The sequence below is a fragment of the Lissotriton helveticus genome, chromosome 2_1 (genome assembly GCF_964261635.1).
Source record: "Lissotriton helveticus chromosome 2_1, aLisHel1.1, whole genome shotgun sequence".
Taxonomy (NCBI): Eukaryota; Metazoa; Chordata; class Amphibia; order Caudata; family Salamandridae; genus Lissotriton; species Lissotriton helveticus.
This window is the reverse complement of record NC_136059.1, coordinates 1,794,209,044-1,794,234,465: the sequence shown is the minus strand read 5'-3', so window position 1 is coordinate 1,794,234,465 and position 25,422 is coordinate 1,794,209,044. Positions and strand designations below refer to the sequence as shown.

The 25,422-nt window shown below is 46.7% G+C and overlaps 1 protein-coding gene across 6 annotated transcripts in view; it reads right to left on the bottom strand.

Moving 5' to 3' along the window:
- ANK2 (ankyrin 2) overlaps nt 1–25,422 on the bottom strand; it is a 1,987,506-nt gene that overhangs the window by 304,285 nt on the left and 1,657,799 nt on the right. For all 6 annotated transcript variants that reach the window (XM_078676735.1, XM_078676733.1, XM_078676736.1 and 3 more), the window contains one exon: nt 22,490–22,586. In XM_078676735.1, coding sequence (XP_078532861.1) covers nt 22,490–22,586 — 97 coding nt within the window. The remainder of the gene's footprint in view (nt 1–22,489; nt 22,587–25,422) is intronic.

The window sequence follows — 25,422 nt, the reverse complement described above, 5'->3', positions numbered from 1 at the left end:
AGGAACAGATGGTGCCCCACTGCTAGAGGTGGGATCAATCAACTGTAACTTTGCATCCCCAGCATGTCTCGGTAGCTGGTCCAAGACCTTCAACTATGTAGCTGTTTCAGAATTTGCTGGATTATCAGCAGATGTTAAGAGTCAAAGTTGTAATAAATTGACAACCAGGAGCCATACACCCATAAAGTCCTGGATTACAAGTAAATAAAACATTCTCAACGACCACCCAGATCGGCGAAAAGATCCCAAAACACGCGATGAGGCGCGTTAGCAGCATGAAATTTACACCTGCTCTGACCTGGTGTAAAGTTGGATGACAACCTGCACCAGAAAATGGAGCCCAGCACCGGAGCCACACCAGAAGAACAACAGATGCCATGGAGCCACTGATCATGCAGCCCGGAGCCCCAAGAGGTCCACAACACCCACCGCCACCACACCCAGCCGCCCCCCACCCCCCCGGGCCCCCCGCACCCTTCTCCTTGGACTACCACAGAGGCAGCTCAGACCAAGACAGCAGACCTTCAGAAAATGCCCAGCCTCACAGATCCAACACAAGAGGATGTCATTGCCCACTACAGGCTCAAAAGGACAACCATCCTCCACATCCTGAACATCATTGCCCACAGGTTGACTGAACCCACACAGCGGACAACCAACATCCCTCCGCAGACAAAGCCGATGTCTGTGCTGCATCTGTTGGCCTCAGGTACCTTCCAACCAACAACCGCCAGAGTCAGAGGAGTCTCACAGCCAGCCCTATCAAAGTTTATCACAACTTTCTTGGATGCCATCATCAGCTTGATACCCCAGCACCTTCACTGCCCCCAGCTGAAGACCAAGCAAGACATCTACGCCATAGCTGGCTTCCCGCACGTGTCGGGGGCAATTGACTGCACACATGTCCTACTTGTGCACCCTGCCTACACTGCATACAATTACCGCAACAGAAAGTAAATGCATTCCATCAATGTGTAGGCAATAGTGGACCACTGGGGACTCTTAACCAATGTCGTTGCCAACTACCCAGGCAGTGTCAGGGCTCGACAAATCCGAAAAATGGTACTAGTCCTGCAGGTCTAGTACCATGGGAAATCCCCTCGACCTGACTCCAACCCACTTGACCTCCGTCTCTGAAAACGGAGCAAAAGTGACAAGATAACAAGATTTAAAGGCATGTTTATTGCTCATTTCCTTTGTGAGCAATAAAAATGCCTTTAAATCGTGTTATCTTGTCACTTTTGCTCTGTTTTTAAAGACGAAGACAAATGTTAGTTTGATTTCCTACTCGCCAGAAAGGGCGAGTAGGACCTAAAAATAGCTCGTCCTCATCCATTCTCCCTCGCAAATGCGAGCGGGCAAGTGGATTTGTCGAGCCCTGAGTGTGCATGATACCTACATCTTCTGACAGTCCAACATCAACTGGCGCTTCCCAGATGGCACCTACGGAAATGCTCTGCTCGTTGGTAAGTACCAAATGAACACACCACACACCCCAACTCCACAATCATGCAACTCCCAACTCTGGGAATGCACACGTTCCAAACTCACACACAACATGCCCACCCACCAGATACAACAGCACAACTTACTGTGGTAGCCTGGGCTAGCCAAGTACATGAGCCAACAACGGCATGGCACCCCAGCCACACAAAAGCAGAATGTAAGGCGAGGTGGGAACCATGCATGTGCGAAGGAGGCAAGTGACCGATGAATGAGAATGTACACAATGCCAAGTGTGGCGTGAATGTGCTGGACAGACTGCAGTAGGCAGACCACAGACATATCCATGTCGACATACACTGCTGCTGTTTGGAGTGTAGTGGACAGTGGATGCAACCATGTCACCACAGCCAGTGGGGAAGATCGCGGAAATGTAGCTTGTTACGTCCCCCACTGGAAGCGTGAGGGGAGTGGGCTGGCGCGGCATATGGCAGGCTAGCGTAGGGGTGTCAATAAAAAGCACGTAGCTCTGGGCGTGGTTCTCTTCCGGAATGCCCAACGTGTCTGCCAGGGCAGTGACTCTCCCCCCGCCATGAGCAGCAGTGCCTGCGATCCTGTGCGCCTGCTGCACCCCGGGACGTTGGTCCCTGAACCCTTCTTGGCCGCCCTTGTGCTTCCAGGCCTCTCTGCTCACCTGCCGACACCGGCGTGTCTCCAAGAGGGCCCACCGCGTGCCGGTGCAAGCTCCAAGCCCGAGGCCAGCGAGCTTGGCAGCCTACTCTGACCATCATGGCCTATGCGACACCGGCCCGCAGTACTCCTTTCTCGTTGACGTACTCCACCGCTGTCTCCGGCCTACACCATGGTCAAGTAGGTCACACATTGGGAACTGAGTCCTGATATCCAGATGGCCGAGTTCATATATTCATGGGACGATAGATATCACTGTACTCCCTTTGATGTGGTGCCACCAAGTCTGTGTATAGCATTCCAACCACACATGTCTATTGCCCCTCGCTGACTACTGCCTTCGGCCCACACTGCGGTTCAGTAGGTTACACATTTGGAACTGAGTTTTGATTTATTTATGGCAGAGTTTATATCACTGTACAGTCCTCATTCGAGACTGCATCCCCTTTCAGCTCCAGTGCCACTAAGTCTGTTCCCCGACATTCACGGACACTTTCTGGTTGAACTTTGGTGGAGACTGAGTCTATGGACTGGGGGTTGTCTTCATCATCATGTCGGTGATACTGACTTGCTGGCAAAAATGAGGCTGTAGCATTACACTCCTCCATTTGCCGCTTCCGGCCGGCTTCTGCCCTCTGCATCTTGCCCTGGAGGACACCTTCCACTGTCCCCAGCAACCCTCCACTACATTCACCTTTGACATCGAAGAGGACCCGCTCAGCTTGCGTGGCCCTACCTCAGTGCACAGAAAGCCACCGCCCCATGGCGGTGTGCCTGTGCTGGCCACAGTGCATCCGGGGCCACTAACTCTGTGCAGCTCAAGTCATGGACCCTGTCTGATAAAATATTGGATGGCCTCTGGGTCGATTGACTGGGGGTCATCAACGCTATGTGTCTGTGGCCCTGCGCTGTCCGCTGCCTCCGGCCTCAACTGGGGTTCGCCTGGGCTCACACATCAAATCGAGTCCTAACCTGCCCGGCCGTCCCATCACCGCAGGATGCACATGCCACCAAAGCCAGGACCAACTCCAAACAACAGGTGCCAGAGTCGAAAGTGTCTTACTGCCAGACTATCAGAGTTGCTCACACCTGTCGTGGGTGCCATCAACAACTTGATACCCTGCTCAGCTCTTAAGGTGCCACTAACTCAGTGCATCACAACTCATTGGCCATTTCTGATTGAGTTCTGTGCTGTGGGCAGCTCATGCAGTAATGTCACCTCAGTCAGTGTGGAAGACCTGGGTCGATGATAAGGAAAATAATGCAGGTGTAACACACCCCACTGCAGCTGCAACAGGAATATCCAGAAAGGACACAATGCTACACAATTTGTTCACATGAGCATGCTCAGCTCTGGAGCCCCAACCTCAGTGCACTGCAACTCACGGACCCTTCTGATTGCATATTGGGTGACCTCTGCACTTGCACCACCATGATGCTTCGCAGTTCTTTCTGTTATGCTGATGTTTTCTGTTTCGGCTTAGATTGTGATCACTGTTCAAGTTGTGGCCAGCACCAAGCACTCCATGAGGGCTGGCTTACACTCACCCCCAACACATCCAGCACAGGCATAACTGTACATGTGACCCTGGCAATAAAGGTGCCGGGCGCATGTGCCCGTAGCCAGTTCCACAAACTATCTGCGTGTGTCTGTGTGGTCATAATGTATGCATGAGGGCCCGGGCCCTACTACATTACATTGTGCTGTGTACAGCGGATGCAAACATGTCACCGCAGGCAGCGGGTAAGACCTTGGACATGTAGCTTTGTCGTCCCCCAATCAGTACGTAAGAGGAGTGGACTGGGCTGCGCACGCAAGTCCAGCATGTGGGTGTGAATGATTATCCCGGGGCTCTGGGCGTGATTCAGTACTGGGAAAGTGCAAATGCATGTGTCTCTGTTGGGGAGTGTAAGTGGTCCCTGATGAGACTGAGACACCCACGTATGTGATCTAGTTTGGGTTCCATGAGGTCGAACCCCACCTGCACCTGTTCAGCCAGCTCCTTCTGGCAGTCTGACACCTGGCTTTGGAATGCAATGTGTGCTTCGGTGGGGTGCTGGGAGCCAGCCATGGTGGTGGGTGCTTCCTGCTGTGTGGTCCGTGCAGGAGGTGGGGTCTCCTCATTGCAGCTGGGCTGCCCTGCTCCTGGGAGGCGGATTGCCTAAGAAGTCCATGAACTGTTGTAGGGCATCGGTGTCGAAGGTGTGGAGGTCCTCTTCAGCATCATAGATCTGCTCTGCTGGAGGTGTTGTTTGTCCTTCTGCAGTGTGAAGGGGGGATGCATTTTGACATTGTGTGAACATGTATGTTGACGCATTGTTCATGTTTACATACAGACTGCATGCCAATGTACATTGTGACTGTTTGGGAGGAGCGGACTATGTGATGCGGGACAGTGGACATTTAGACTATATGATGGATGTGAGGTTGTACACGTACATTTTCATCTCACAGTTTCCTGCTATGTCAGGTGTGATTGGCCAGTTTCAATGCACAAGCGGACCCAGTTGTGTCCTCTGTTCTGCAGTGTAAGTGTTGCACTTTGTACTACATTGTCGTCAATGGGGTTGTGCTGTTATTGCTATGTGTGTGTGCTACATTGTGGGGGATTCGCCCCTGCAGCAGTGATTTTGATGTGGTCCACACTCAGCCACCTCAGGGTTATGGCGTACACCATGTCATGATGATTGTACTGCAGCCATGCTGATCATCATGTAGTGTCACTTGCATTGCCAGTGTGGCTCACAAATATGCATCTTTGCTGTGTTTCGCACGTGTGCATGTGTTGGTTGTGAGATTGGTGATGTGTGGGGTGGGACCCTTTTGGGCACATGTTGGATGGGGGCCTACTTGGTGTTTGTATGTGTGCTGCCACAGGGATCGGGGATATGATCCAGGGTCATTGTGGGAGTGCAGTATGCTCCACATAATTATGCATGTGACCCATTATGCCCATCTCCCCCCGTCCCCCCAGTCCCTGGTCATTACTCACCCTGTTGATGTAGTGTCAGGTCATAAAGAGCTGTGTCCGGACTCCCAACTCCTTGCACCGTCTCCCCACTGATGACTGTGGCTACCATTTCCTCCAGCGCCTCCTGTGGCGCAGGACTCCCACCTCCAGTCGCCGTGGCTGCCTTCCTGTTGGCAGTGGGTTTCTGCTTGGTTTGGCTTTTCACATCATGCCAGCGCCTCTTGACCTCCTCCATTGACCTCCTCAACACTCCGACTGCATTCACGTTGTTCACAATGGACTGGCATGTTTCCGTTTGTGTTGTCAATGACACAGTGGGGGTGACGAACAGTTGTTGTTTGTGTTCTATCTCCTCCGTGACAAATATCCGGTTTCCTGCAGACTGAACCCCGTCTTCCTCTTCCTCTTCTCCTTGGTACTCCTCGACCACGGGGTTCCTTGCTGGTGGTCTGTGGGGCTTGTGGGATCTGCGTTGGCCTCTGCACTCACTCCGGGTGCATCCATGGAGCTAAGTTTTGGGGGGGTTTTTCTCCCTTTTTTTTCTCTGCTTTTCTGGTGCATTTTCCCGCATGACGCGTTGGAATTGCAGGCCTGTCGCTGGTTATCGCTGATTTTTGTATTGCTGTTTGGGACATTGCTACTATTTTCAGGTTTGTGTTTCACGTTTTTGCGGTGTCGCGTTGATTTTAATGCGATCATTTGACGCGTTATCGTGAGACATGGTACTACCGTGTTGAGAATACCACGTTAACATGGCGTTCTTTTCCCGTGATAGACTGCGATGTGAAGAGATGGGTTAAGCTAATTTTGCGGTAATTATCACATGTTCTTGAGAATGTACCCCTTTATGTCTTATTCAGGGGATGAAGAAATGTGATCACATCATCCCCCATTCTGATGGAACTCCATTAGCTCCCCTTGCTCGTCAACTACATCATCAAAACCAGCTGCATCATTTACAAACATTGAAAACGATGCACCTTGTTTTCATGATTTCGTGGGCCAGCAAAGCCATCATGACCTGTATTCCTCTTCTTAACTTGTGGACAAGCTTGACCATATCACTTTTTTTGTATGCCGAACGGTACCCCATAAGTAAGCCTTTCTCTTCCTGAGACCCAAGAAGTGCAGTGGTAAGAAAATAAAAAAGGAGCTTACAGCCAAAACATTAAAAAGACAAAGAGGGAAGAGCCAAGGAAATATGAAGCAATATCATTTTGTGGAGCCGGTGCGTGTGAGCCTGAGGCAGCAGAGCTGAAGTTAATCTGTAACAGTAATGTGAGTCAGCGACAGCAACCCCACTGAGGTCTGAGTGCAGGGACTGACAGGCAGATTCACCATTGGGACTTGGGCCTCAGCTAAGGGCACACAGCCTCTGAAGCGGAGTACGTGAAAAGGTGCAGGTCGTGCGGCCCGGAAAGGTACATTCGAGGTCCACTAGTAGGACTCTGTCTCTGCCAGATGCTCAGAGCAGGCTGGAAAATTCTATCTTACGAAGAGGAGTTATGAGTGGACCTGCCCTGGCTGGCTATTCTGTTCTTATGTTCGAATTTTTCAACTTATCCCTTGGGCCGTGAACCCCACTGCGTGTGTTTCAGCGTCTCAGCGATGTATACTGTACGCCATCGCCAAGAATCTAAGGGGCAGATTTATGATAACTGGCGCATCCCCAGGGATGCGTCAGTTATTTTGCGCCGCTGCTCCGCCACCCATGGTGCGCCACATTTACAATGCGGCGCACCATGGGGCAAAAACGGCACAGATGTGTGACGCATCTGTGCCGTAAAGGTGGCGCATTGCTGGAGTTGCGTCGCAAGCGCGACGCAGCTCCAGCAAGGCTCGGGGGTGCCCCATCTTTACAATGCTGCGTCAAGACCTACGCCTGCTTCAAGCAGGCGCAGGGTTTTGACGCAGCATTGGCCTGAAAGTGACTGAGTGAAATCTTATAGATTTCACTCAGCCACTTTTGCGAGGCGCACCTGCCCCGGAACGCCCACCCTGCGCCGGAACGCCCACAAGTGGCGCAGGGCTTTACAACGTGACGCATCTGCCTAGATGCGTCACGTTGTAAATGGGTCATAGGGATGCGCCACGTTTACGCCGCAGTTGCGTGACGCAAACGTGGCGCATTCCCATCATAAATCTGCCCCAGAATGTGTACATTACAGCATGCCTTAGCCTGCATTATTATAAGCACAGCACTCACTGTTTCACTCTGCTCTGTCTGCCCTCATATATTTTTAGCTCCTTAGTTATTTTATTTTTACACTGCGGTGTGTCGTGGCCGCTTCATCGACTCTGGACATAGGGAGTACTGGCTTGGCTTCCTGTAAGTTATTTTTGTGGCAGCCAGCTGCACAAAAGTACAGTAGTTTTCAAAGAAAATCAGTGATACAAGGGGGAGACCTCCCCGAACAGAAATAAATAATAAATCATCTGAGTAAGTAAATGTAAGGAAATAAAAACCCCACCCACGCCGCCTCACTAACTTTACAGGCCTCAAATAAAATGTCACTCCCACATGCCCATCATAATTTTAACATCTCCTTCAGCTCTTGTAATTGCTTAAGCTGTGCGGCCAAGCGGTTTCATGGTTTAGACAGCATTTTGTGACTATACTTGAGAGAAACTGTTGTCTTATTACACACATGCTATTCTAGCAGTTGGAGTAAGCGGTCCTGACATTTATTAAGTGTACGTACCACCAGTCTTTTCTTCCCGAATAAACCATGTTAAGTTTAGTAACCAATAGTTCCACATGATTTTACCATAAATTGCAAAAAAGTCTTAATTAATGCCTATTTTAGAGATGCCCATTACTCCCCAAAGGATGGATGACAAATCGTGCATTTATATGCTGTCAATCCGATTGTATTTGTACAAGAAATGAAAAAACGCCAATGTTTACAAGTAAGTTAAAAAAGAAGAAAACTGCGCACTCGAGTGTCGTATTTTAAATGATTTACTGTTAGATGGCTGCAGACCAATTTTCACAATAGATCAGTTAAAATAAGATATTGGCGTGCACCTTTTTTCTTGCCTTTTTACATGAATTTTTTGCAGTGCATGAGACCTGGTACTTCTCTTTCCATGATCTTACTACTAGACTACAGTACAGAGCATTGTTGTTGTCGTTGACTTTTTAAAACATAATACATATACTAGTTCAAACCACCAGCAACGTACACAATCAACCACAGAAATCCAATTATAAGCACTCAATAAAAACTTGTTCATTTTTATGTAAGTTTATTTTACATTGTGGTGTGGCCGCTTCTCCTACTCGAGGTGAAAGGAAAAGGTTGTTGTGAATTGAAAGAGGGGGCCAGGTCGGCAGAAAACAACCTCGAACCATTTAAATACATTCAATTGAACTACCCAATGACATTCAGGATGTGTAGATGTGTCCAGAAGAAATTTAAAGGACAATTCAATCAAAAGCGAGGTCAGGTCACTGGTGTTGTTTAGTCGTCTCACTTTTCTCCAGTCTCCACCGCTCCCTTGGACCTCAATGCTGTTAAACCCAATATGCGGGGAGAGAAAGAAAGGCTGAGAGGCTAGGGAGAAATGGCCAATCACTGCATGGCTTAAAGACATGCAGTGGTTGGCTATGCTCCATGAACACTGCACCAGTGGCCTAGAACTGTGCATCTCTTAAGTCAATCCAGATGCTATTCCCTTGCTGTCATGTTACATAGAATGAAATCAGCACCAGGATTGGCTCGGGTAGTCAAACTCATCGCTCATTAGGAGAGCGAGGGCTGCAATTGTGATTCTTCCCGGCTCCCTAACTGTGCAGGTGGAGACTCCTAGGGAAAGGCCTCTGGTGCCCATGTCAGGGTGGCCAGATAAAGGCAGCCGTCCAACCCAACATGTGCACTTGTGGACCCAGGTGCACCGAACATGGTGTCCAGTGTTGCAGCTGTCAATATTTTTTAAGCCCCGCAGGCCTGATTCGGCTTACAGGCTGCCTTAGGCTCACGAAAGAGAGACAGTCCGTGGCTAAAAGTTAAAAAATAATTATAATGTTTATACATTTTATTCACATTTAATAGGTGGGCCTGGAGGGCAAAAATATGAGGGGGCAACACCCTAATGTCCTAAGGGAGGAACTGACCCTGTTTATCAGGTTATGGAACTCCGAGGTGACTTATCATGTACAGCAGAGGGTACTTTACCCCATATAATACAAGATCACACCATTGCTTTTCCCACAAATCACTTAAATCCGTGGTGACTAGCAACTTGATATGAAAGAGGCAAATATGAAGATTAAAAATAGAACCTTTATTGCAAAATTAAACACATCAAAAAAGCTGTTAGATATTGTTTGCAAAAGTATATTAGAATTAGTATAACACAAGTCAATTTTTTTAAAAAGTGTAGTAGCTTGGAGTGAGTAGAAACATTCAGAAAGACTCTAACATTTCTATAATTACTTAAGGAGTGCAAACAATAAGCATGTAGCATTAAAAATCTCCTTTCTGCTTGTCACTGTAAGCTAGAAAAACAGAGCAGAAGAAAGAAAAGAAATCCACAATTCGTATTTCTTTAAACAGGTGCTTTAATTATGCTCCATAACCTGACCTCCCTTTCTCCTCGGTAGCTGCTGTCTCTGCCTTAGAACCCAACTGTAATCATTTATTACAGTTAGGTTCTGCCATCATTTCTTTATGATAAGTGACTGGGTGTGTCACAAGTCATCTATTAATTAGAGGCCGTTTTTTATACAGGGATTGCAGAATCCCATGCATTATAAAATAAATCGAGTACTATACAGGATGCCTATTTTTGAAACCAACTGCAGTGCAGATATGTTGCTACAAATACTTCTTCATCTTTGCTATCTGGTGCTAATTAATACAAATATGTTGTAACAGGCAGTCAGCCACCCCCTCATCTCTGCTGCCCTTAATTCATAGGGATGCATAATCGAAACACACGGAATCTTTAAATACGTATTTGTAACACTAAATTCTGTGGTTAAAGGTTCAGGGTAAAAGGATGTCAGGACTCGTTGGTTTCAAAGAGGACATCAGAGACTTTATACCAGAGCTCTAGGGGAAGTTGCATGATGGGCTCTGCTGGCCCTGTTGGCTGGTGTCTGTTTTAGGCACCTGCATTGAGTAAAAAGACACAGTATAGGTCTGAAAAACAGACCAAGGTCTGCTTCTTTCTGATTTTGAGGTGTGCTGTTGTCTCAAAAGAAAGCACTAACAGAGAAATATCGGGTTAAATTAATCCACTTCACACCATACAGGCGAATAAAACAGGAGCTCGGCTCTACGGGGCACCTAAAAATGGCTTCATGTTACAACCCCTGAATGTGATCAAGATGACAGGTTATGGCCTGAAACTGCAGTTTTAAAAAAGCCCCTTGTGAAGACCGGAACCATTTGTTTGTTAGAACAAAACTACACACCGGCCTTGTTCTAAATACTTTTGTCTCACCCTCCATGCTAGACACTGCCTTAAATTGACTGAATAGCCACATTTTAATCACTTTTGGAAGGCCAGCAGTGAGTTTTCTGGTGGCTGAAAAAGTATTCAAAAGAGTAGGGGCTGGATGGAAAAAGTTTTAACCACAAAAGAGGCGATTTTTTGCAATTAGTGACCGTTTTCAACTCAGAGGGCGGGTTGACTTGTGCCTTTTGAGCTTAGATGCAAGTAAGTGTGTAGTCTGGCCCACACAGCTTTATGAGTAATTCCAATAGCTTTGAAGATAATTCACTAGCATATTGTCAGCCAATGTAATTCTCTAATGATTGGGCTAATGTAAGTACTTCTCCTGAGGCCATATAGGTGCCTTGCAGCCACAGTTTGGGCTATCTGTAGTCTGCTAAGCAGTTTCTCCATGGTTCTTAGGCATATAGCATAGGTACTCAGATTAAGTACCATTGCTGTAGGGGCAGAGGGACCATAGATGTGGATCAATGTGCCTTATTTCATTTGGCTATGTCATGTTTAGTGATCAGTAACTGTCTTTCTTGAATTTAATTTCTGAAAGATTGCAGCCATTCATATGCATGTCAGAGAAATGCAGTGATTATCCTTGAGGTCTGTCAGAAATTGGGGCAATCATTTTGAAGGATGTTAACCATACCAACTTAATAAACACAATCTGGTTAGGTCAAAACAGAGTTCTTAGGAGTCTATGCTGAACCCCTGTTGCTATAGCACAAGCAGCGGGCAGCGACTGAGAAATGCATGCTAAGTACAAGTAGTACCAAGAATCGAAATTTGCCTAGCTTATGTAACGGTAAGTTTCAATTCTATTAAGGACACGGAGGCGAGGATTATGCTATGTTCTTCCTTCGCTTTATTAGAATATTGCACACAGCAGCTCAGGAAACCAAATGTACAACAATGCTCAAAGAAACAAAGAGCATCAAAACCACTTGTAAGAACTAGAAAAAAAAACTACAAGTCCCATGATATCAGTCCTGGTCATCAAACGTAGTCCTTCCACTATGTCCGCTACCAGGGTAGAAAGCCAGTCCTTCCTTCGACTTCCTCCTCTTTCTTCGCGCAGATCACACCCCTCACTCACTGGTCCTGTTTGACGCCATCGTTTCCTAGCAGAAAAACAACAGCGTAAACCAGTTGCCACAAACATGCGAACAGAGGAGCATCGTAAGACTGGCACAACAGAACTACAATGTAGAACAGTCCGAAAAACGCTTTACTTACTGCCATACGGGTGGGTCCCGACTATGGAGGGTCAGCTGGGTGGGATAATCCTCGCCTCCGTGTCCTTAATAGAATTGAAACTTACCGTTACATAAGCTAGGCAAATTTCGATTCTATGTCAGGACCGGAGGCTTCAGATTATGCTAGTTCAAAGCTTACTCACCACCAACTGGGCTAGGTCCACTACTGGTTTGAAATAGAACCTCTTAAACGTGGAATCCGAGGACCAATCCGCTGCTCGCATGAGATCCTCCAAACGAGCTCCCACTGAAAAAGCCTTCGAGGCCATGGCCCCCCTGGCCGAGTGAGCCCCAAAAAGTTTCGTATCAATGCCTGCCTCTTGCATGACCCAACGCACCCACCTTGCAATAGTGGGGGAGGAGACTGCTTTGTGTGGTTTACGCAAGGCAATTAGTAACTGTCGCTCGCCCGCCGGGCGAATGTCTAAGGTAATGTCCTCATAAGCTTTCAAGCAATGCACAACACATAACTTCGGGGTGTCCACGAAAGCCGGGTACGAAATAGATCGAGTTGCGGACTTCGTGCGACGCCCCACCGTGAAGGTAACTCCATCCGGAGAAAAAACACGCGCGGAAACATCCAATGCGCGTACATCCGAAACTCGCCTGCAAGATACCAGGCATAGAAGCATGGCTAATTTCGCCGAAATCTCTTTCAATGACAAGTAACGATTAGCCGGCCAGGACAAAAACAAATTCAAGACCACGTTGACATCCCAAAGAACCGAGTACCTGGGTTCCGGAGGCAACGTCAGGCGAATACCTCGCAAGAGTCTACAAACAAAGGGGTGCTCCCCCACCGGGGAATTCTCCACCGGTTGGTGACCCGCAGAAATCGCAGAACGCATAGCGTTGATCGTCCTATACGCCAGACCTTTCGTCGCCAATTCAGCTAAGAAATTTAAAATGGGAACAAGGCCCGCGACCAGGGGATCCAGGTCCCTTCGAAGACACCAACGCATCCACCGAAGCCAAGCGGATTTGTATCGCTTTGTCGTGCTATCAGCCCAGGCTTTGGACAGGAGGCCCTGAGCCGATCCCGAAAGGCCTGGGAGCGACCAACGGCCCCGGAAAGCTTCCACGCCATGAGGCGGAGCGAACTCCGAGTGATGAGAGGATGCGGTTCCTGACTCGGATTCAGCAGGAGGTGAGGAAACTGGGGGAGTAGGATTGGAAAATCCCAAGAAAGTTCCAGAAGAACCGGAAACCAAACTTGCGATCTCCAAAGTGGCGTGATCAACACCAAGTCCGCCCCCTGGCGTCGCAGCTGCGCTGCCGCCCGGACCACCATCGAAAAAGGGGGGAAGGCATAAGGCCGGTCCCGGCTCCAATCTTGCAGGAAGGCGTCCGTGGCCTCCGCTAGAGGGTCTGGTCTCCAACTGTAGAACCGTGGAAGTTGGTGATCCAGGCGGGACGTAAACAGGTCCACCGTAAACGGACCCCACAGGTCGGCGAGCCACTGAAACACACGGGGATCTAACATCCACTGGCTGGAATCCCGCAAGTGTCGGGAATGCCAATCCGCCACCTGATTGACTCGGCCCGGCAAGTACTCCGCCGTCACCGAAATGTGCCGGGAGAGACAATAGTCTCAAAAAGTCTTTGCCAAATTTGCTAGCGCTCGAGAGCGCGGACCTCCCAGATGGTTCACGTAGCGTACCGCCGAGACGTTGTCCATTTTCAGCAGGACACAGGCTGTCGCCGAGTCCTTGGTCCAGCAACGGACCGCAAAGGACCCCGCTAGAAGCTCCAAACAGTTGATATGTAACTGTTGTTCGTCGGAAGACCAGGCGCCGCCGGTGGAGAAATCCCCGCATCGGGCGCCCCAGCCCGATCGGCTGGCGTCGGATTCGATGACCAAATCCGGGACCGATCCGAAGATCGCACGCCCATTCCACGCCTCCATGTGCGTGAGCCACCAAGACATCTCCTCTTTCACTTCCTCCGTAAGGGGCACCATCTGGTCGTAGGACATACCCCGTCTCAGATAGTGGGCCTTGAGGCGTTGAAGCGCCCTGTAGTGTAACGGCCCCGGGAAGATCGCCTGGATGGAAGACGACAGGAGGCCCACCAACCTGGCAATGTGACGCAACGACGTCCGATCCTTTGCGATCGTCTGTCGAAGCAAATGTCTGATCTTGGCGGTTTTCCTTGAGGGAAGACTGAGCGTAGCTCCGATTGAGTCTATAACGAAGCCTAGAAAGGTAAGTTTCTGAGAGGGAACCAAAGCAGACTTTGGACCGTTGATCACAAACCCCAACCGCTGTAGTAGGGAGACTGTTTGCCGAAGCTGACCCGCCAGGACCACTGGACACTGGCCCATCAAAAGAAGGTCGTCTAAATACACCAACATCCGAATACCCTGACCTCGCAGGTATTCCACCACCGGGTGCAGCACTTTCGTGAAGCACCACGGAGCTGAGGAAAGTCCGAACGGAAGGGCGGTGAATTCGAACACCGCGCCCTTCCAACAGAACTGCAGAAAACGGCGGTGTGGAGGGTGGATAGGAATGACCAAGTAGGCATCCTTGAGATCTAACCGAACCATCCAATCCAGAGGGAGAAGCACGTCCCGAAGGAGGTGGATCCCCTCCATCTTGAAATGCCGGTAGACCAACCACCCATTGAACTCCTTGAGGTTGATCACCGGGCGTTTGCCGCCATCCGTCTTGTCCACCAGGAACACATTGCTGATGAAACCAGCGGGGTGGCGCGTTGATCGACAGATGGCTCCCTTGCGGAGCAAGTCCTGAACCTCCCCGTCGATCAAAAGCGCGTCGGGTTCCGAAAACACAATCGGCCGAGGCAAAACCTCTTGAAAAGGTTGATCGTAGAATTCTATGTGAAAACCACGGACGGTTTGTAAGACCCATGCGTCGGCAGTGAGCGATGCCCACTCCTCGTAAAAGGTTGCTAGCCTCCCCCCTATGGGAACCTGGTCCAAAGAAAGGACACTCACCATTGGTATTGTTGGGTCCAGGGTTCTTGCGGAAGCCTCTGCCGCCAAAGCGCTGTCCTCTTGTGGGATAGAAATTGTTGAAATTGGCAGAGGTCTGGTACTGTCCTCTGCCGGAGCCTTGACCTCTGTTATTGGCATTCTGCCCTCGGCCGGGCGCGCGGCCACTTCCGCGACCGGCCCCTCCAGAAAAACGCTGGTGAAAGACGCGTTTAATGGTGGACTGCGCCTTGTCCAACGAGGTAAAGGTAGAGACAAATTTACCTAATTCTCTGATGAAGGGCTCCCCAAAAAGACCACCCTGGGCTACCACACCTGCTTCTGACGAAGCCAAGTCCCCCAACTTGGGATCCAGTTTGATGAGGAGGGAACGTCTACGTTCAGTGGAAAGGGCGCAGTTAGCGTTTCCAAGGAAAATTATCACCCTCTGGGCCCAGTTAGACAAAACCTCAGGGGAAATGACGGTACCATTGGCTTTCGCCTCCTCCGCCATGTCAAGAATCTTCGTGGCGGGCCCGACCGCGTCAAGGAGTTTATCCTGACATGACCGCCAGGAGCGGTCAATGCCTTTGCGCGGGTCTTTCATAAACTTGGCCAAAAAAGTGGCCATTTTCGCATCTAACTCTGGGGTCAGGGCTACCTTACCCTCTAGAGAGGGCCTCGGACACTCCCCACGCAGGCAACCCCTAGCCTCTTTCTCCAAGGGCTTGCGCAGGCGACCCGCTACAAACTTAGCCACGGTCTCACCCGGTGTCCAAGCCGCAGACCTCGGATGCACTAACTCATCCGGGTCGAACATGCCCGAACCATCCCGCGGTAAGACCACAGCCGAGCTCCAGGGGCGCCACGAGCGCACAGATTCGCCATCGTCGTCCGTATCGGGGGAAGACAGCACCGGAGACGGGGGAGCAGTCCCCACGTCCAATGAAGGGTCAGGGCCCGCGAGCGGCGCAGGGGAGGCATTAGACGCGTTAGCCAGGAAGGCATCCCTAAGGCGTTCGAACGCATCCTTGTCCACCCCCTGTGCCCCCAACGGAGCACTTTCCCTACGTGGCAACTTAGGGGCCGGTGGGCCCTCACCCGAGGGACCCGGGAGGGCAGGCGAGCCCTGTAAATGGGCAGACGCTAACTTCTGGCACTCCTCAACAATACGTGCTGACAGGCGGTCCTCCATGGGCCCCACTATTTCAGTCACGCAGCGGTAGATGGAACTGTCAACCGCTTGGTAAAATTCATCATCCTGAAAAGAGGGGTTAGAGTCCTCAAAATAATTATCTTCCTCCATTCTAGCCATGAAAACCCAACTAGGGAGGGTGAGCAAACTGCCTACCCCACGGGGTGTCTGTGGGCAGAATATGGGCAGTCCCTAGGGCTGCAATGCAGTTATGGGCCAAGGACCTGGCAATAGGGGCAGCACTGTGACCCCCAACGCGCAGACCCTCTCTCTGGACTGGGTCTAAACCACCCCCACAGCGCGTTCACCACACACACAGGCAAATGCAGTGCTAATCCCGCCTTCCGGCGTTTAACGCGGTCCAGGCCGCTGTACAGACCCTTAACAGGGCGTCTTGATCTTAATTGGGGTCAGAATACAGACCCGGGTCTACCGGGCGTGAAGGGGTGGCGAGGGCAAGGCTCCGGCGCTGACCGACTCCTCCGCGCGTCTCCCAGAGTGAGGAGAGCGCCGAGGAGCCAGCGAAACGTGTGGGCGCCCTCTGGCGGGCGTTTACCGCACCGCAACAACAAACTGGCAAAGACCGCGAAAGGAGCGAAAAAACGCTCCCGCGGTCGGGGCTCTGAAAGGCAAGACGCCGCAACAAGCCCCCAACAAGCGCTGAAGCAACGCGCAATGAAATATTAATACAGAAAGTCAGTAGATAAGAAAAAACATGAAGAGCACTTAACTGGCTGCGTGAGCAGCGAAGAAAGAGGAGGAAGTCGAAGGAAGGACTGGCTTTCTACCCTGGTAGCGGACATAGTGGAAGGACTACGTTTGATGACCAGGACTGATATCATGGGACTTGTAGTTTTTTTTTCTAGTTCTTACAAGTGGTTTTGATGCTCTTTGTTTCTTTGAGCATTGTTGTACATTTGGTTTCCTGAGCTGCTGTGTGCAATATTCTAATAAAGCGAAGGAAGAACATAGCATAATCTGAAGCCTCCGGTCCTGACATAGAATTTCAAACTAAAGAACACAAAACAATTCTCAAACAAATATATATAAATATAATGAGCAAAAAGACACCAAGATGATACAAAATAAGGTAATGGAAACTGAAAACATGAATTTTTAATTTCTTGAGGCAAAAGTTCCCTAGACGTAGTAAAGCACCTCTGAAAATCAGCGGTTGGTGGTGGCCAGGCCTAGACCTGATTTTTTTAATATAAATCTTTTTATTGAAACGGACATCGGTTCAAATACACAGTACAGAGGAGTCAGCCAGTTTATATGCAGCAAAAGCGTACAGGAGGAGAAGGATTAAATCAGGACATAGGAACGGAACGTTATGGGGTAGGAGGGAATGTTTTGTTCAACACAACAAGGTGGCGTACACATTTCTCCACAATAACTATTCCAAGGGCTCCACATTTGCGGCATCCCCTGGCAACATACACCGTCTTCTCCCTATAAGTGCAATATTTCTCTTGGCAATCATGAACCCCAGTGTGGCCCATTGCGTCTGGTGAGTGTTCAGGTCTGTGGGTTCCCATATGTTTAGGATGGAGACAGATACGTAGCACTGCATTTATAGTCTCATGTACCTTGTGCCAGAAGGAGATGATGTGTTTACACTCCCATATGATGTGTAAGAACGTTCCCAGATGTTCACATCTTCTTTTGCACTCCCCACTATTGGCTTTTCCCATATGTATCAGACAGGACCCGGTAAGGTACACTCTGTGAAGAGTTTTTAGCTGTACCAGTCTAAGGCGTGCCAGAATGGCGACCACTCTAGAGGAAGACACTGCTTCCCGCCAGTCATCATCTATCTCAATCCCATCACACATCCATCTTTCCCGTAATGCCTGGAGGGGATCTGTCATGTTGTTTATTTGTTTTTTGTATATTAAGGAAATCGTCTTGTCTGCCGCTAATGCGGAGATAATGTTAACGCTGTGCTTGATAATATGCCCCCTAGTTTTCTTGCCTTCTTTCTGTCCCAGCCTGGGTGAGCCTCAGCACCTTGTCCCGGTTCTCCAGAGATGGAAAAAAGTACCCTCTTTTCTCCATCTGCTGTTAATGTTATTTTTGGGCAGTCTTACAGCTCCCAGGTTGTAAGGGTAGGTGTCTAGGCACTAGATCGCTCTCCCACCAGAGCTCCTGCACAGACCAGTGCTATGTGGTCAGATCGGCCCTCTTGGAATCAGGAGCCGCTCTGCTTTTTTGTGTCCCTGTACCAGCAAAGAGGTCAGCCACCGACCCTCTAGGTGCCAGCTGGAGACAGAGGTCCTTGAGTCCTCTTCCTCCAGCAGGAGCCAGGAGTCCATGCGTTCTTTAACTCAGCAGGAGTCAGGGGTTCTTCAGTTCCTTTCCTCAGCAGGAATCAGGAGCATTCTTTTTTCCATGTGGGCTCTTTTTTAGTTGCTCTCAGGTCCAGGAATGTTCTGAAGGGGTGGTGATGAGGACCTAGCCATAGAGCATTAAGTAGCCAGTGATTAGATACATTTTCCAGTGATTAGATAAGTTCCTCTACTCAATCCTGGCTACTTTCTCACACTATACCCACCTCCTTTTGGAGCACTTCCCCTCATATCTTAATGCAAAATTACACAGAAACACCTGTTTTGAAAATAAGAGAACCCCAATGCCACCAATTAGGCTTCTCTTCAGCTGTTCAGCCACTTACTAATTTATATGAGCTTTCCTCTCACCTGACAGTGTCGAATCTGGTGTCCTCTTCAGTGACTAGCGTCAGGCTGCCTATGTGTGTCACAGGGATGGACAGGAGAAGACCTTACAGGTAATCACCAACTGCAAACAAAAAGGCTGTCCTTTGCTCTGCCAGCTGTCCTGCATCCCTCCTAGAAAGCTAAACCTTTAGACAGGAATTAACACCACCATATTCTACCTGAGCTCAGACACAGACTAACCAAGGATGTGTATTCTTACTATGGAGATGTGATATGGCAGAATAGGTTTTAAGCCATTTATGGGTTAGTCATTTGGATCCTGTTGATGCACAAGTGAGAGAGTGGTTGCATGCAGACATTAAATGATATTGGTGATAAGACTGACCACAGTTACCTATCTTGGGCCAAGAAGAGTAAGTAGGTATGGTGATAGTTTGTGTTCTGTCAAAGATGGTCAAAGGCAACCACTTTGGAGAATTTCAGGAGAACCCAGAAAATCTTGAGGTAAGAGATCATGTGATCGATGGTGTCAAAAGCTCACGGCAGATTTAACAAATATCCGAGTCAGGATACCTCTGTCATCCAACCATTCGTATTAGATCATCATAGACGAATATCACTACCGGTTCCACAGTTCAGCCAAGTCTAAAACCCAAAAGATATTATTACACTCAATGAAATGCTGGACCTGTCCCTACACAAGTCTATCCAGTAGCTCACTTAGGAAAAGCAACCAGTATATTGGGCTGTAGTAGTTAAAATCTTTTAGTCCAATTAAAGCTTCTTTGGTTGGTAGTTGTTAAGATCCTTTAAGTCTCAAGGAAGGTAGAGTACCCCTGGACAGGGAGTTGTTGAAAATGAAGGAGAATCAGGGCCTAACACAATCATTTCATACAAGAAGCAGAAGGTGAGCCCAAGTGTCTACTTTAAGTCATAAATATTGAACCCCATGTGAGATGGGGATGAAGTGAGAGACGCTATTCTAACGTGCAGTGCATAATAGATTGGAATTTGGGATGTCTGGAGGTTCTATGGACTCTGTGTCAATATCATATTTAATTTTTATCAATATTGTTTTAAAATGGGAGGCCAGATTGCCATAGGTGTGAAGCATTGCTGCAGGAAGGATTGGACCGCCACAGAGTTGTGTAGATCTTCAACATTTCTAGATAACTTTTTGTTGAGATTGGGAGCTCTGAGAATTTGTCCTGAAAAATATACTGCTTTTGTTGCTTTAACCTGCCCCTTATAATCTGATATTGCTGTCAAATATCATAACTTAGGCTGGGCATCATTGAACTGTCACCATTTCCTTTTTTGTGGTAGACAGTTAATATGTTTCTTGGCATTTGCGTGTTTATTCATTTGTTCAGTTTTTCATCCACCTGTTTGTCCATTCATTCATCATTTAGTTGCACCTCTTGTGGCAGATAACCTCACTCCCTCATTTACATTTCTTGTTTCACAATTGATCACGTGTGTCCCATCCAGTTCTTGGTAAACTACGTGATCAGAAGAGTGAAGGTAAAAGTGATAGATTAGCATTTTTACCAGTGCATCATTCAGGAACTATCTAGGAATTTCTATAACTTCAGACTAACTAGAATGTTGATAGCTGGAACACTGCAAGGACACTGACAAGTAATTTGGTATGTTTCAGTAAGTTTCAGTAATTTGGAACCACCACTAGGTGATGCCTTATGGCTGCAGACATATCTCGCCTTATGTAAGAACCAGCCCTGTATTCAACAAAAGAGCAGGGGATACTGCATAATAACTTCCTCAGTGAACGATCCTTACCAGTAATTAGCCGTAATTTGAATAATAGCAACATGAACAGCCAACACTGTATGGTACATCTAGAAATTTAAGCATGCATGAATGTCTACAATCATACATACCTTCCTTATTTCATGGTTATTATTTATTTACTGTAAATGACCTGTGCAGTTTCACCAATGTAAGAATTTAGGCTTCTGTATTTGTTTTGGGACATGGATTTTTGGTGGCTTTGAGAGGTCGCAAAAAACTTTGGTGCTGACCAACACACATCTCCATCTGCAAATCTCCTTCATGCACCCTTTAAATAAACTAACTGATAGGTCGCAATGTACTTTGGTGCTGACAAACACAAATCTCCATCTGCAAATCTCCTTCATGCACCCTTTAAATAAACTAACTCAGACAAGTCCATCTATTTTGGCCACAATGTGCTATACTAACAATGATCAAAATCACTCTAATAGCTTTACCCAAGAAAAATTACCAGGTGAAAATTCACTCACCAAACTACTGTTTGAGTCATTTATCATCAATGTTTGTGTCTGTTTTATGCATATTATTTGCATTTTCATATCAAGTTACCAGCTGCAATAAAATTGGCTTACCTCACTGTGCACCAACAGAAGAAAGTTCAATTGTACTTAGAACCTAATGGGAACTATGGCTTTACTAGACACAAATGTAATTTTCACCCATTGTGGGATTAGCTCACAGGTCTAAATGACTTCTTAACAGTACTGACAACTAAGCAATCCCCCTTTAAAAGATAATGTACAGCACTTTTCACGAGGTTACTATAAAATAAGAAATGAAGTTGCTCTCATCTGTTCATAGTGGAAAGATCACTAATTGGTAGGAGACTGCAAAACAATCTTTTTAACTGATATTGAAAACAAATTGGACAACCACACAATTTCTGCTTAATATACAATGATCCATTCATTCTTAGGTGGCCCATAATACTGTAAACACAACAATAGGATTTTAGGACCCAAGGGAATAAAGTTTATAGACCAGCGAAGAAACATTTCCCCTTCATAACATATAATTATAACAACATATCTCTTCGGGTCTTTTTATGTGCTATGAGCCTTGAAGGGATCTAGAAAAAATGAGTGCGTTCTACATTCAACCAACTCTCATTTGCAATACTCATGTTGTCATGATTCAATCCTAATCAATAGGATTGAATCATGACAACATGAGGATTGCAAATGAGAGACCCGAAGAGGACCATAATACTGAGCATAAAAATTATCGAGGGAAATATGATTAACGCGCAGATGAGCATGTCTGTGGTGGTTACGGGCCTAATTCTGGATTCCCCAGCATGAAATGAAGACTAGCCTGAAGTACACATGTATCCTACTCATAAGCCGACTTTGAATTTTACTTTGAGCACCACTTTGGCCATAAAATGTCTTCTTGTGATACTAAAACCCTGGGACCACACATGATTTGCAAACAACTGATAAGTCGAAATTGGGCATAAACACCTGACTCGGACATCACAACGGCACTCAAAGTAAGGACATTGTGCTATCATTGTAATACAAAACTGTATGGATTTAAGTTAGCATGTCACATATTTGAATGCATGACATCGAAACAACGATCTGACTAAGTCAGATGTCTGAGGATAGCAACATTGTTGACAAAGTGCGGATACAACATATTGCCATAATGTCACAACAGCTTACCTCCTCAATTGTAATAGCAAGGAATGGAGTATCCGAACTTGTATGATATGATTTCAAGAATTAACTCTATGAAATGTAATAATTTTTTAAACCCTCACAACTAAATTTCTAAACCAAAACTATTTCACATATGATATATATAAGAATGGTTGCAGGAGTGGATGTTTCAAATATATATCCCTGAATGGAAATAGATATACAAATCAGAAATTAGAAATGCAAAGTGTTCAACAAGGTATTGAGAGACTCTCTTTTACTTTAACCCATACAAGTTTGTATTGCCTAAAGCATATGACACCAACTGGCAAAGGTTTTTCAACAAAACGTAAGAAATACATAGAACACATTTCAAAACCTTGGTGAGTAGATCTGGTTTTACTCTACCTGGCTGATACATTTGTGGTGAAGGACACACATTCATTGATAAATGTTAGTGGTGTGGTTCCTGTGATATCTTCCCATTGTGCTGGGGTTGTCCCACCTGAGGAGAAATAGATACATTGTGGTATTGAAAGGATACTCATTCAATAAATAAAGTAATTCTTAATAGGTGTAGCAAGATGCATCACTCCATGTGCTGCTATGTGACCTGTGACAAATGTTTGTTGATAATTATTCATCAAAAACTTTGTATCCCTGTAATCCTTGTGCAGTATCTTCCGCCCTGTGTCAAATGATAACTGTTCTTAGCTTGATAAGTGAAAACGTTACTGCAAAAGAGCTTCATTTTCTTACTATGATTTGTTAAGAAATTCAAGCTATTTCTTGTGGCAATAAATAAAGGCAATTCACAATATGTCCTACACGCTCTGCTTTGTTATCTTTGTGCAAACAGGAAGAGGAAGTCCTGTATATGCCATCCTCACAGAAACCTACAGCGATGGCTAGCCGAGGACAAAGGAAGACGTAGAGTGAAAAGAGCTGCATCCGTCGTTATCTTAAAATGAAAATGGACAGTTTATGTCAAAATACATCATCGCTCTACTCCTGCTAATCCAGATTTCATCCATGTGATAACTAATCCTTTCTATACTAAGATATTCAGATTTTAATGGTTTTATGCCATTTATTTCTATCTGTCCTCCCGCTGCACAATTACAAGGCCTCTTATCTGTGGAAGAACCTTATTCCATAGGGATGACATCCACAATTTCTTTTATTTTATGTTTAAGTTGATCTGTCAGTTTAATGGTCCCTGTTTCTCGAGGTCCACTCTCTGGCACTCCATTCTGAATGATGTATAAATGTAAAACATCAGAACACTAATAGAGGCATTGTTAACAACTACAGAATTGGAGCAAGTCAGAGACCTTGAGTCACCAAAATGCAATGGCTAGAGGAAGTGACATCAAGAGCTACAGTGACCCCAGACACCATCACAGGGTTAATATTTTGTCCTATTCTTAGCCTCTCAGCAGGATCCAATTTACTGCCATATGGCTAGGATAGCAGAAAAACTTCAAAACTGCAGAAAGTAAACATGGTGGCCAAATCCAGAAGTGCTCACTGGTCACTGCTATTTGTTCTCAAACACCTCCTCAGCTAGAGGGTGATTTCACTGTACAATTATAGCCCATAAATAGCCACAATGCTAATGCTGCCCTAATCAAAATAGTTGAATAATTTTGTCACAAGAAGAATTTATAAAGACTCTTAGCACCACCTATTTTCGTCTGCTAAGCATTTTTATGAAAGTTCTTCCTTACTTGCCTTCCTCGTCTAGGGAAAGTTGCAAGTTCTGGTCATCTCCATAGCTGACTATTGTAACTCCTTGTCAGTTGGTCACCCAAAATATATTTCACACAAATTGAAAGTGGTCCACAATGCTGTGGCAGGTATAGTTTTAGGCCTTAACAGAAGTTCATCTATCTCGTCTAACCTGTTTAACCTGTTCTGGCTACTGATTGTTAATGGGACCCTATTAAAAGCTTTATGTTTTTCTCATGAAGCTATTTGTACAATCGGACCAGAAATCTACATGTCCTGGCTTTTTTCTTGGTATCTACCATCCCGCACTTTACATTCCAACTCACAAAGTTTGTTAGTGAACCCCAAATTAAAATAAATTGTACTGGAGTTTCCTCAATGTTGGTCATTACTTCAAAAGCAAGGAACAACTTTGTCCCATCAGACTCCATCCAGTCTTAGCAGTTTCAGGAAAGAATAAAAAGTTCACCTTTGTGCTGTTTTAATATGTTAGCCTGTTCAGCCATAACATCATATCCATGAAACCAGTCTTCTGCCCAAGGCGCTGGGACATTTCTTCCAGAGGTATCTGTTCACTTAATAAACCCTCATTTTATCAGTCAGAAGATGATGCTTTGCATGGCCTTACCAGCCACAACCCTTTATCAACCAAACTCCTTGTAAATGCATCTGAGCATTTAAAAAAGGAGATCTTTTTGTGTAATCACTCCATACATTTTTGGAATGATGTTGCTGGCTTTTCGACTCTGAAGTGCACTAGGCGCTGCTGTCCAGGCCCCACCAATGCAGGTACTCTGACCCCTCTAATGTGTATATCCAATTAGCTAATCCCTGATTGGCTTATTACATTTACCTGTAAGTCCCTAGTATATCGTATCAGGTGTACCCAGGGATAGTAAGTTAGATGTCACCAGTGAACTGCAGCACTTGTTCTGCCACCAAAGTTGTGACAACATAAAAACATGGCTCTAGGTCTGCTACTGCAGCCTTGTTGGACAGCTTTTAAACTGCTAAACGGACAGAGTGAAAAAACCTTTTTGCCATGTCCAGACCTTCCCTTTTAATATTTGTTAGTCATCCGTAAGGAAGGCCTTAATTGCCTATAAGGCAGGGTGCCAGATTTAAAAAACAAGGGCATGTCGAATTCAAACTTAACATGTCCTGACAGTGAAAACTTGAAGTTATTTTAACCATAGGAGGGACGGTGGCCACATAGGCTAACCTTGCGTTTCACTAGCCCATGTGCTCAGTGCTAACTTCCACCTGGGACCCCCAAACCTAGAACACCAATGTATCAAATCAATTCTTACATTGAGCACGACAATGTATAAATATTGATGTGTTCCTTGTGAACGTAAGACCTCTTGTTCCACATGAATAAATCTGTTAAACGTATTGCAAAATTGTTTTGAATTAATTTTACAGGCGTTGTTGAATGGTTTTTCTTCAACATTGTGGCCACTAGGGCCATTTGTTCCATGTACCACTCATTTCAATATGCAGACATGCTGGCATCTCCTCCATAGGGGAAAACCTGTTGCAGAACCGATTTCTAGGAGGGGTGGAACATTATACTGGCGACACCTCAGGGGTGTGCCCATGGCTCTGTC